The 13,163-nt window shown below is 43.0% G+C and overlaps 1 protein-coding gene across 3 annotated transcripts in view; it reads right to left on the bottom strand.

Annotated features, from left to right (window-relative positions):
- The window catches only part of PDE6D (phosphodiesterase 6D), a 34,953-nt gene extending 22,117 nt beyond the window's left edge, over positions 1-12,836 (bottom strand). Inside the window, exon 1 of one of the 3 annotated variants that reach the window (XM_085587244.1) lies at positions 12,687-12,836. Coding sequence is in view for 1 of the 3 variants with exons in the window: in XM_021544305.4 (XP_021399980.1) it covers positions 12,091-12,140 (50 nt within the window). In the remaining 2 variants the exon portion in view is untranslated. Of the gene's footprint in view, positions 1-11,565; positions 11,707-12,090; positions 12,238-12,686 lie in introns of those variants that run through there. The other 2 variants (XM_021544305.4, XM_085587243.1) reach the window with 2 other exon arrangements.
- Positions 12,837-13,163: the final 327 nt, after the last annotated feature.

Here is a 13,163-nt window from a genome sequence, read left to right on the forward strand (position 1 = left end):
ATTCCAAAGCTTTGAAGTGACTCGGAACTGGGCTAAAGGTATGTGCAGTGGGGAAATCAAGCAGAAATGGTTAAACTGGGGTAAATTTTAAGCATGTGAACAATGTGGTTTTACCTAGACTACAGCTTTTTCCAACAACATAGCCACCTCTTCTTTGACACTGGGAAGAAAAGTACAGCCAGTGCTTTATCCAGGGCAGTACATTTACACTGTGAAGCTACATCTGTTCAAGAACTCCTGGCACCAAGAAATTCCATACTGCCCAAGCCAGTTGGCATAAAGATGGAGTGTATTCCCTCAAGGTGAGATTACAGCTCAGTGTGCTATTCAGAAAAATAGGTCAGAAAATAAAACTTCCTTTTCCAAGTGGGCTCATTTGCCCTTTCTCACAAGAATGCTAGAAAAAGACAAAAATGAATGATATCCCAAAAACATCCTCTTTACACAGCTTTGAAAGCAAATGCCAGTTGCAGTCTTCAGGGGACAAGTGCTACTGCTGCAGTACATCTGGTAATTAGTCTATAAGGGTTTCTGTTAATGACAGGAGTGAAAACTAACTATTGCAGTAGAAGTAATACTGGCTGAAGACAGAACTGCTGCTTTGTTCAGTCTCCCAGCGGTGCCCAGTGGACCTGTGCTGGCAGGAATGTGATGCTGGAGTTGGTAGAGCAGAAGTCACTCAATTTTCCTGAAGGTGGTTTACTCAAAGCACTTTATGCTTTTTTTGAACATTTGCAACCTTTAACTGTCCCACAGTATCTCACACAGGGCACATCCCTCACTGTTTCAATCCAGAGATGCTCTGTAACCAGGAATGCATCTAGAGATCAACACAAGTTCTCTGGGAAAACAACACAATATCCTTGAAATTAATTACAGAATGGCAAGGGGATTTAATCTTATTGAGATTTTATATAAAACAGCATTTAGCCCTGGCACTCACATTCTACACCTAATAAACTAAATAAAAATTCAAATCAGCCAGAGAAACAGCTACAACAAGCACTTTCATAAAGTCCACAATGACAAATGCCAATCTCCTATTTGCTGACCAAGCACAGCAGAGGAACAAGCCAGACTTTTCCTAGCATTAGCTTAAATGGTTCCTTGGATATACAGTACCTGTGGATACTATTGGCCTGAATGTCACTGGAGCTACAAATCCTTCAATTTTGCTTGTTGTTTTTTTGACATGGACTATGTCTGCATGAGAAGTGGGCATGCTTTAGCCTTGCAAACTGTAAAACCCTCACAGCCAGAAGAGCTGACTGAACAAGAAGAGCATCCTCTCTGCCAGTTACCCTGTTTTTCCAGGCACAAACGGGCAGAAAATGATTATGAACACCCTCAATGCCAAGCTGAGGGAGTCAGTAAGGATGTGAATGCTAAGGTGGATGTCAGTGGCCCTCTAGACTCTCAGAGGACAAGATCAAAGTGAGAATCAGATATAATTATTTAATACATAAAAGAAAGAAAACTAATGGATCTGAGACACCAAAGTGGCTTTATCTCTGGAGTACTATGCAGGCAGGATCACATGCTGCAAATACAGACCAAACAATTTTTGGTTTTCCACTTAAAACTGACAGGACTACGATTATTCAAGGAAAACAAGTTCATTATCTTGTCTCTTCTGAGGAAGAGAGGAAAACTTAGAGCATACAGACCAAGTGGAGAATGAAAGCAAAATGAAAATACAGTCAGGAGGGAATGATTGGCAGTTGCAAGAGGAAACTAATCTTGTAAATGGACCAGAGGCTGCTCAAAGTGAATGCAAAGAGGAGGAATAAATGAGAATTTATGCAGATTGCAGCAGAACTCTCAAAATAAAAGGACTCCATATCAGAACCACTGTGCTTTTTTAAGAATCTCAAGAATATGACAGTGTTTCAATTGGCAGTGTGGACTAGTGATTTGACAATTTAACCATCCCAACATTTTACACAGCGTTCAACAGCATGGCAGACTGAATAGACAGAGAGCTGTCTGGAAAAGCACAGCAGCAAAACACAGAAAGTACAAGGAAACAATTCAGTTCCAAACCAGTTTAAGAGGAGGCAAAATACCTCTTCTCCAAAATTACTTTGATCAACCTCTACAGCTCCAGTAACATGACCTACACTGATATGAACCTCTGAGCATGTCACCAGGATCACCATGATCTGGAAGATAGAGGGTCTGTGCCCAAACCAGCTGCTTTAGCATGCATTGGAATTCAGGAAAAAAAACCACAAAACCCCCAGCATTATTGTGGAGACAGAGTAATGAAACTTCCACTGAAATGGCAAAAAAGGCAATGACCTCTATTACTCTACTCTGCTTCCAACCAGGTCTTATAGGTTTTACTGTCTAATATAATCTAGAGTTATGTTTATACTAAGGTTTAAATTTTATTATTTTAACATGCTTGTTACTGTATGTTAAATTTTCAGAATACATTAAATCAGATTTTTGCAGTTTCAATAAAAATATATTAATATATTTTTCAGTTAAAGCAATGGAATATCTTATTTCAGCTGTGAAAAAGAACAGTATGGATAAATACAATCAGCTGTAATTCACAAGCTGGTTCTTTCAATATAAGTATTAATAATAAGAAAATATTTACTTATTGGAAAGCTAGACTTACAGAGGATACATAGGTTTGTAAAATATTATTTTGGTGTTTCAAAGGGTGGACTTCATAAGCATTCATGTTAAGGTCAATGCCAATGTGGAGAAGTTAGACACAAAAAGCTGAAAAGCTGCCATTATCTGTACCCTTTACAGGTGTGCCTACATTAAAATATAGTCCTTTTTTATTTGAATTTGCACCTTTCCAAACATTCTACTGCCTCATGCACTGCATTTACTATTTCAGAACTGGCAACACTAGGAATGATGTAGACAATGTTACTAAGCAGGAAAACAAAGTACTGTTTTATCAATGCAAACAAATGCAAGACACCATCATGAACTGTGAAACATTTTCAGCTGGCCACTGGCAGGGCTGTAGAGGAAGAGAACCTTAAACAGAGCAGTATGGCTGGGGGATCAGCAGTCGAGGTTTGTACTACAGCTGCCTGGTTAATGCCTCCCCTCTAATTTGTGTAGATGGGGAGAAGGTGGTCATGGAGGGATTGCCAGTGGTGAGAGGAAAATAACTTATTCTAGTGGTAGAATGGAAGATGCTTGGAAAACCAGGGAACCAGTGCTTCTTCCTTCCTGTGGAGCTAACCCTTCAGGTCAGTGTGGTAGCAGTATAATGCAGTTCCCTTTGAAGGAATTACAGGGGGAAGCACAAAGAAGAATTCCTTTCTGTAGCTGTTTAAATACTGTGTTTTAATGGCAACAATACAACTGTAATGATGCCTGGTGGATTAATGCGGGTTCCATAAATGAACAGCCCTAATGGGATTGAGAAATTTACTGGCTTCTCTGTGTCTTTCTGGAAAGAGTATTTAAAAACAACATGCATTTGTTCTCCAGGGCTGCATGGGGTTTTCAGCCAATGATTTCTTCTGTCTGGTTCATTGAGAGCTGCACAGAATAGAGCCTCTAATGGCACTTGCTGCATGGTTCCAGACCCTGTTTGTGACCTTGCCTGGTGACTAGGCAGTAACTGTTCACATAGCACAGTAATGCTAAAGATTTCTTGCACAGGTCAAGGGCAAAGAGAAAATTACTACCTTACTGAGGTTATCTCAAATGCATTTATCTTAAAAGAAATTATGTGACCACAGACTTACTAATTTGAAGCTAAAATGCTCAACTAATAATGGTAAGCTAGGTTTTTAGAACTGGTGCTGGATAGCTAAACACAGTGTGTGTGAAGCCTCCTCAGCTAAGGTGGTGCTGAGTGCAGGAGAACACAGCAAGAGGCTGCATTGACTTCATCTGATCTGAGGCTGTGGGCCTAACATCCAACAGCAGCAGTGCCTGGAGAGGACTCTGCTTACAGCCCTCCCCAGCTGCTTCTTACTTTCTCCCTCAAGTTGAACAGCTGAGTTGTTGGTAAAACTGCCAACAAGCACAGGTTCTGCTCCTCAGCCTGTTGCTGAAGCTGTTTAAACCAGCATGCAGGAGGCTGTAGGGCTCATCTGAGCAGCCTGGCTAGTGACTGAAAATGAGGCAACAAGCAGCTGGGGATGGTAACCCATGCCCTGTACAGCTGCTGTGACAGAAGCATGGAGCAGGAAGAATGCAGGAGCAGGTATTTTTGGATGTCCTCTTTGCTCAGAAGCAGGATGCCACTTCCTGGATTGAGCTGTTTTTAAATTATACTTTAAGGCTACTAAGGTTCAAGCAAAAAAAAACAAACAGAAGGACTTTTCCCCTCTTTATTTCAGCTTCTGGGAAAGGAAGCAACTTTACTAGAGAAACAGTGAAATCTTAAGTTGGACTCTAACTGACAGGCCAGTAGTCTAATACAATAAAATCTTCTCAAAAGAATTAAACTGGAAGTGAAATATCTGAATTTCCTTCAGATGATCCACCTGTGTTAAAGGCTGGTAGGTATTTCTGGTGCCCAGTTTCCAGATGGGTTGGTCTATTTCTCCACATGGCAGTACTTTAAGGGGACAGTGGTTGTTCCTCTACCTTCTCTCTCTGCAAAACTTCCTTCAAGAGCAGTTGAGGGTGTTGCAGAACTTCCTTAAGCAGAGTTAGAAACAGTTAATGCCAACACTTGAATCAAAACTGGGTCCCCCTTAGTGAGGATTTCTGTAAGAATTTTCCCATACATAAATTTTTTATTTAAAGTCATGCAAATAGCCAGCTTTTCCACTGCCTTCTGAAATACAATTTCCTTTGACCTTCCAAACCAAAGTGACTTGACATTAACTCTCTGCTTCCTCAGCAGGCTCTCCCTGATCAGAAGTTTCTGACACTTAAAACATCAGATGAACTCTTGATTCCAAGAATGTGTAGCCTTCCTTCTCAAAAGGCCTAAATTAGGTCATGCGAAGAGGAGGAAAGAGGCATGCAGGCAATCTGCTTTCAATGGTGAGTAAAGTGTATGATCTTCCCTGCTTTCTCCATAAAAACTGCTAAATATAATGCCCTGCACTCTCAATCTCTAATGGAATACTACTGCTCCTAGTTAGTTACTATCCTTTCAATACAGGATAAACTTAATAATATTCTTTTGTGCACTGCTTTCCCAAATGCTGTCTGAAAATAAAAAAAAAAAACTTTCCTTCCTCCTTTTAACTAAACCTGCCATTCTTCCAGAAGAACGTTGCCTGAAATTCTAGTCATGAACATAATCAACTCAAAGGCTCACTCATGACTGAACTAATCTGATAATGTTTCCCTTAAGTCTCTCCTATACAAAACATTTCTGTCAAAATGAGAACTCTGTTCAGGAGAAATATGACAATGGAATCTCGAGTTCATAATCACAAATGAAAATCCTGGCTGTCAACTAGAATTTAGTGATGTGCACTTGAGATCTGGTTCCTAAGAGAACCTTGGTTGCTGTCAGGTGTCTTCTGGACAGAGCCTCCCAGTAGTCCTACTGCATCTGCTTGGGCGTGAGGCCAAATGGCTTTGGAAACCTCACAGTAATGCCCAAGGTGTGCATGGGGAGACTCCCTCAAACTGCTCGGGGAGTGATGCTGCACAGATGACAAACCTGCTTCTGTGCGTGCTCCTGATGTAGTCTCAGGACAAAAAGGCAGCGCTTGAGGAAAGCTTTTAATATTCTGTGCTTGCTACTGCAGTTTATTGCACATCTAGGATAAACATATGATGTGCTCCTTAAGATGTGAAAGCAACAGATGTACAAAATCACCTTTCATGTGCTTAAATAACTGAATTTTATAAACTCTGTGATACTAACACACAATAAAAAAAGGACAAAATTCAGTGTTGCCATGTGGACCTTAATAGATTATGATGTTTCTGCTTGTTCCCTGTACCTGGGAATGTAGCATACCTCCTACTTCTATACAAACATTGACTGCTAGATGTAAGCGAAGCACTGGTTTATCTTTAACAGAGACTGAGCTCAAATTTGAAGTCACCTTAACTTCCCAACTTAGAGAAATAGAAGCTTTTCTTACATAAATGTAAGATATGTAGTAGCCTGCTGTCTTACAAATTTCAAGTAAAATTTTGACTCAACATTGTTTCTGGGATCAGCCTAGATTCACAGATAAACATGTAAAAACAAGTCAAATCAGCTTCACACTAAGGCTGCTTTAGCTAACAGAAAATTCTCTTTGCCAGAGACACAAGAACCACATCAGATATCTATTTCAAAAAACCCTCCTCTGAATAGTATATGTTTAATTTGAGGATTCTGGGATACCTCCCCTGCTTCTCTCTATCTGTGGAAGCTTGGCTTTTATCCTGTATGTTGGCTGTGAAAATGCTGGGGGGGGAGGGGGTGGGGGGAGAAGCTCTACCAGTTCTCACTTGATGGATTAAATTACTGTCTTCTGCTCTGTGGAAATTCAAACACTGTAACAACAGCTGAAGAATAAGGCACCAATGACTTCCAAGGATGCAAAGAGTAACTGATATCTTAATATGATACAAAGGGAAATAATTTTGCTAATGACAACTGCATTATTTTAAGTACTTCATTAGGTTGGCACTAAGCAAGCAATTAAAAAGACTGAAACCATAATTCCAGTAAAATGCTGGATGGGTAGGCTTTGAAGAGATCAAAGGATAAATCTTAGATATAAATTTGTAACTACAAAGTGCTAAAGTAATATTGCAGATTAAAAAGAAAAACCTGAACTCCAATGTCAACCTCTACTTTTAAGTTGATGCCAGATGTAGTCTCTGTAGCACCTGGCAACTCCTTTGTATCCTGTGATGCCCCTTCCACTGTCATGGGCACGATCCCCATTTCCAGCACTACATAGGGATTGCATTAAATCTGACAAGTAGACAATTGACTGTAGTTCAGATATCAAGTTAATGCAAATCACAGGTTAAGCACAGTTAAATATTTACACTTTTTTTCAATTAAAGTTAACAACGGGAGGATATGAAGTTTTTGATGTTCACTCAGGAATCAGGCAGGTAAAATCAAACCTGGTAAAATTGTTCTTGCTTTATTTGCAGATGTGCCTCATGACTCAGTCATAAGAAATATGATGACTCTGTGTTTAGCATGCCAGAAGTAGAGATCATTGCATAGTGCAGAACTTCTGTCAGTGCTAGGAATAATTCTGATGTGGTAAAGGTACCTTGACTATCATGACATTGAACTACCAACTACAACCTGCCTAAAGCTTCTGTGTGAAACTCTGGTCTCTGAAACAAAGATCTCTCAATGCTGCTGGGGTGGGAATTTGTTCCAGTCAGACTAACTGGGAATGTGGACAACTCTTGCTTGTAAAGTATTTTAAGTTCTGCAGAAAGTTAAGAGGGTTCAAAAAACCAGAAATATGGATGAGGGACAAGGAACTCATGTTTTCCAGGGTGTTTTAAAATTGCATTAGAGCAAGCTACGTGCACATTCTGCTTTGGGTCTCTAAAGAGTACATGTCCCAGCTTCTGGGAAGTCCTGTTCCATCTTTTGGCTAGCCAGTGTCTCCTTTTAACCCATTAAATTGATGGCTTTCTATTCCATAGCAAGGAGTCTAACAGAGTGAGATCTAAGGAAGTGGACAGAGGAAACCTCAAAACAAAGGGGAATCTTTAAGCCAGTTAAAGCTGCTACCTTGTTAGTTTTGTAAACACTGCAGCAGGTAAACATTTCAAATTAATAAGCTGCCAAACACCTACCAGCCTAACAATGAAATCGGAAACTTATTTCAATGTTGCTTCCAATTAGATTGCTCAACTTTGGAATGCTGAATCAAACTAGCTCAAAATTCCAGTGACTGTTCCAGGAATGATGGACAAGACTGTCATTGACTTCAGTGTGTACAGCACAGCAGGCTAAAGTTGGAAGTGGAAGTTTCCCTGTCTGCAGAGTAATATAATAGATACTCCAAATTATTCTGGTATAACTGTATTTTCAATACATCTCTACCCACCTTTCAAAGAGAATAATTCTCTGCTAGAAAGACTTCCCAGGCAGAAAAGCAATAGTGAAAATAAAGCTGAAAAAAGCTCTGGGAGCTGGGAAGATGTTGCACAAGGAACTTTGAGGACTGTAGGAAAGTAGGCCAACCTTTGACGTAAGAAGTTTTACCTGCAAGTGTTGGAGTGCTTGAGCTGCAGGTGTATATTTACACTGACCACAAACGCAAGTTTCATAACTCTGTAATTGTTCTGGAGTTAATACTGTCAGTTAATATTGTCTCTTCTTGCTTATGTTCACTGTATTACCTTGTTTCAGGAAACTTCTGAAGAATGGGCTACTACACAGCCTTAAAATTAAGTTAATGGAAAAATGTATCCTAAACTGATAAACAGCTACAGGTCAATTAAAACTACAGAGATTTTGATAAGACTTCTCTGTACAGAAGCAAATAAAAGGTGATATCTTGCTTGACTTGTAAGATTTAAAATAGAAAGCATATGTCCTTACACTGTGTTGAGCAGCAATACATGGAACTTTAACCATCCTATGAGAATCAACCAATTCATTTGGGTTTTCTCTTCCTTGCTGTTCTGACTGAAACCTCACAGAAAGAACTGCTTAAAGAAGTTAGACTGTGGTCCCTCAAAAGTTGACGTGAATCTGCTGTTGCAAACCATGACTGGATATTTCTAATCTACAGCATGGATGTTTTCCAAATGCTGCCAAAACAAACTAAACAGGGTAACTATCTATAGAGTCCTTATTCTAGCACATTTTGGAAAAATAATTCTGTGCTAGTTCATCTCAGAACAAAGGTCAAGAGGCAACCCACCCATTGTTAAGGGAGTTGTTGAGGGGGAGCCATCAAAATAAAACACTCCTGAACTTTAACTGTTGGGGAAGTACATCACTTTCTTTTGATAAATCATGCTAAATAAATGCATGTAATAGTACACACTGAAGATAAAATGACAGAACAAGATCTGAAGAATGTGTGGAAAGGGTAAGTAAGGGTCAAGTAAAATGCCCTTCTGTAGCTTGACAGAATAACTCTCCCATCTTCCAGAGGGGAAAAAAAAAGGCATAGTCTAATTTAATGCATTTGAGATCACAGGACCAGATGTGCATAAATACTTGCAAAAATAAGACTTGGCTAATGCTTCACACAAATGAATCTTCAGTTACCAACTGGATTGATGTTGTTTGTAGCCAAACAAGTGCATTTTCATAGCTACCTGTAGTTATTACATTGGGTGTAACAACTGCTGTTCAGACAAGTGCCTTCAGAACAGTTTGTTGGTAAACACACAAGCTCTATTAGCAAATATTGTCCCTGAACAAGTGACAAGCTCTCTTAGTTGTCTGCTTTCAAAATTTTTCTGCACCGTATTTATTGAACTGTTAGTGTTTAATATTAACTGGTGCCACAAAAATTCTTAGCATAAGTGTAATAATATATAATATTCTAATTTTCCTGCAAGCATCAAATATATTTCCAGAGGTTTTAATATTTTTAAAATAACAAAATCCATGAGAAGAAGGAATAAATGTTCCTGGCTTGGATTTTGGGACATTAGTCACTACATGTTTCTGCACTAGTGTCATACAGGAAGGAAAACCTATCTTTGCATTGAAATTAGAGGGTGGATTTAGGCTATAATTTAATTTCCACATACCCCAATCATCCAGCGTGCCCCAATGAGTTGGAAAGCTTGTAATTAACCCCTTCTCAGGAACCACAAGGAAACAGAATTGTTTGAGGAAACTCTGATTACTCAATGTGAACTGGACTTCCATCTTAAGTGTCTGCTGTCATGTTAAAATTAGGGATTATTTTGGAAGCCTGCTTCCTCAGTGATGCTTCTGGCCCTAGCAACTGTTCTTCTCTCCCAAGGAATCCCTCACACACTGCCCCTGGGTGCAATGCCATGCTCCTCTCTTGTGCCAAAAGCAAGTTTCAGTTTGAAGTGCCAAAGTTGCTTAAGTTGGTGAAGCTGAACTCCCTCCCATGTGGGAGCAGAGGACAAAGTTTTCAGATACTCAAAGTATAAACTGAACAGTTTTTCAGAACACGTTTCTCTCTTCCTTTCTATTAATTAAATGAGTACATGCAGCAATAGGGTGGCTGGAAGATAAAGCATCTCTAAACTGCAATTATCTCTGGAACAGATGCCTGCCCTTGGACAAGGGAAGGGAAGTCTGAGCTGATGTCTCCCTTGCAGGGAGCGTGGCCACAGCTGGGCATGAGCAGTTTCCTGTGGGGATGGTGTGGTGTCTCAAGGCTTCCCCACAAATGAGGAATGTCTGCTCAGCCTCTCTTCTGGCTTACTAAAGACAACATAGATGTTTCTCAACTATTTCAACTTGCTAAAAGTTTCAGTTATGAAATGTTTCTCCAAACTTTCCTGTTTGTCAGACTTTGCACTACACAGCCCCTGTGGCAGCTTCCCAGATTTTAACTTAAACTGTCCTGCCAGAAGTATTTTTTTTTTTGCAAGGACAAACAAAGGAAGACTAGACTTGAGATGCTTCAACACAGACTGCAGAGTGCTTCTAATAAAACTTCTTATCCATGCTATGGCTGCTTGAGATCATAATTTGTTGTCTGACATCCTTCCTCTCAAAGAGCAAAATGCATTTTCTCTTTAAGACGGCAAACAACAAAAAGTATTATTTCATTCAGAGTTGGGCAAAGGCCTTTATGTAAATTCTGCTATCCAATAAATACTATGTACAAACACATGCAAAAAGCACTTAAAAGTTTTCTCCCTAGGCTTAACTTCCAAAGCACTCCTCACTTCTACCAACAGCTTAGTCTGGTCTTGTGAGAAGTTTATTCTTCTGATTGCCAGCAGAAAAGATTTTTAGTTTATTTTTTGACAGCTAAAATTCCACATCTTCATAAATACAAAGAACTGTCAATAGTGCCAGTGCAGAAGCAAAGGAACCAGATGAAGTACTAACAGCTGGAGGAGACTGCAATGATAAAAAGTTAAGAAAAGCATCGGCTTATAGTTTAATAAAAGCTATCTGTCTAAATCTAACCTAAAAAATCACATCCTGCTACAGCTGGCATAGAGATTATGAACATCTCACAGAACAAAAAACCCCACCACCCTGTTTAGAAATAACAGGCTTCGATCAAGAGGATATTTCCTTCACTTCTGTCCTTTTTATTGTAAAAAAAAAGAACCAACTTATAACAATATTCTGATGTCTAAAGATCAAGATAGCAATCTTGCATTTGCCTTCTAAGCTGAGAAGAATTTACTTCAGTAAAATATTCCACATGTAAAATAAAGCTACAATATTTCTCACACCTTTAGTTTGAACATGGGCCTTTAGGTCAAGCCTTTCTCTGCTTTGCTGAAATCCTGGGTTGGAAGGTGCACAAAGGCACTTGCCTCTGTTCCAAGCTCAGCTCTATCTCATTTCATCAGCTTTAAATTCACATCCAGGTACCACAGGCATAAAATCAGAACGCTTTTTGAAAGCCACAACATGAAAAGTTTTTAAACGAGCTGCACAGAAAGGCATTTACACGCAGAATACGTCAGCAATAAAAGACACCGCACGACCAACACATGTGCCAGTACCTCACGGCATGACAAGGAACGAGGTGCTTGGGTGCTCCTGCACCTGATGGCCAGGTATCTCCCTTCCGAGCAGAGGTGCTGAAGGGCAGGCCGGAGGGAAAGGGGTCAGATCCAGGCGCAGAGCTACTTCACCTGCCCTCTGTAAGCTGTCCTCGCTGCGGGCGGGGGGCTCCGGCTGCCCGGGGCCGCCGCCGCCGCCCAGCCCCTCTCGGCGCCGGGCAGGGGCCGAGGGGCGGCGGTCGCCCACCGGCTCAGGACTTCGGGCGCGGGGACCCCTCACCCGCGGCACCCGCAGGCAGGGACGGGACCCCGGCATCGCGGGGCCTCCTTCCCCGCCCCCCCGGCCCGGCCGGCCCAGGGCCGGTCCCAGCCCCGAGGGACCCTCCCGTCACCGCCGGAGCGCGGACGCCATTGAGAACCGCGTTGCCATGGCAACCTCCCTCCCGCCCCAGGGGCCTCGCCACAGCGGGGCGGCGATCCCCGCGCCCCCCGCGGCGCCTCGCGGCCCCCGCGCACGGAGGATACAGCTTGAAGCCGCGGAGGATCTCCTTGGCCCGCTCGTCCGTGGCCGACATGGTCCTGCCGCGCCGCGGGCGGGCGGACGGGGCTGGGCCGGGCCTGGCGGGAGCGCGGCGGTGACAGCGGAGCCTCGGGACCCCCCGCCCCTCCCTCCCGCGCACCCGCCACTGCCCGGCGCAACCAACCCCAGCGGCCGCCCGCCGCCGTGCCGACCAATCAGCTGCTGCCGTCCCCTCCTCGCCCCGCCTTCTGGCGCAGGAATGACAGCGCTCCTGACCAATCAGGCGGCGCTCTTCTATTCAAGGGTGGGTGCGCGGCGGTGGCGGGGCCGCTGTGGTTGGGCCTGACGTGGCCGCGGTGGCGGCGCCGCAGGGTGACCGGGCAGGGCTGCGGGCGGTCCCCGCGCCCGGGAGGCCTCAGCGGGAGCAGTCGAGGGGGCCAGAAGCCTCCCCGGGCCCAGCCAGCGGCGGCCGAACGGCCCCGAGCCGCCGGAGCTTGGCTGGCGCTTCTCCCCAGGCAGCGGCTCCCCGAGGTTTCGTCTTTGGGGCTGCTCGGCGGAGCTCCACCCGGAGCAGCTTCTGCTGGAGACCTTCAAAACCCACCTGCACGAGTTCTGTGTCATCTGCTCCAAGTGACCCTGCCTTGGCAGGGAGTTGGACTGGATGGTCGCCAGAGGTCCTTCCCAAACCCAACAGCTCTGTGATTCTGCGTGTCCCGAGGCCGGAGCCAACGGGACCAGCATTGTGGAGAAGGTTTAAGATAAAGAGTGCTACCCCCTGGAACAAAGGCAGCCTTCTTTGTGCTGCAGAAATTTGAATCACAGATCAGCTTGAGTTGAAAGGGACTTTAAAGACCATCCAGGCTGGCCTTGAACACATCCAGGGATGGGGCATCCACAGTTTTGCCAGGCAACCTGTGTCAGTGCCTCAGCACCCTCACAGGAAATAATTTCATCCTTACAGCTAATCTAAATCTGCCTTCTGTAATTTTGAAGCCATTCCTCTTGTTCTATCCCTAGAATTGTATTGCCTTGTAAAAAGTCCCTCTCCAGCTTTCTTGTAGGACCCCTTCAGGTACAG

Source organism: Lonchura striata, chromosome 9 (genome assembly GCF_050655825.1).
Source record: "Lonchura striata isolate lonStrDom1 chromosome 9, ASM5065582v1, whole genome shotgun sequence".
NCBI classification, from domain to species: Eukaryota; Metazoa; Chordata; class Aves; order Passeriformes; family Estrildidae; genus Lonchura; species Lonchura striata.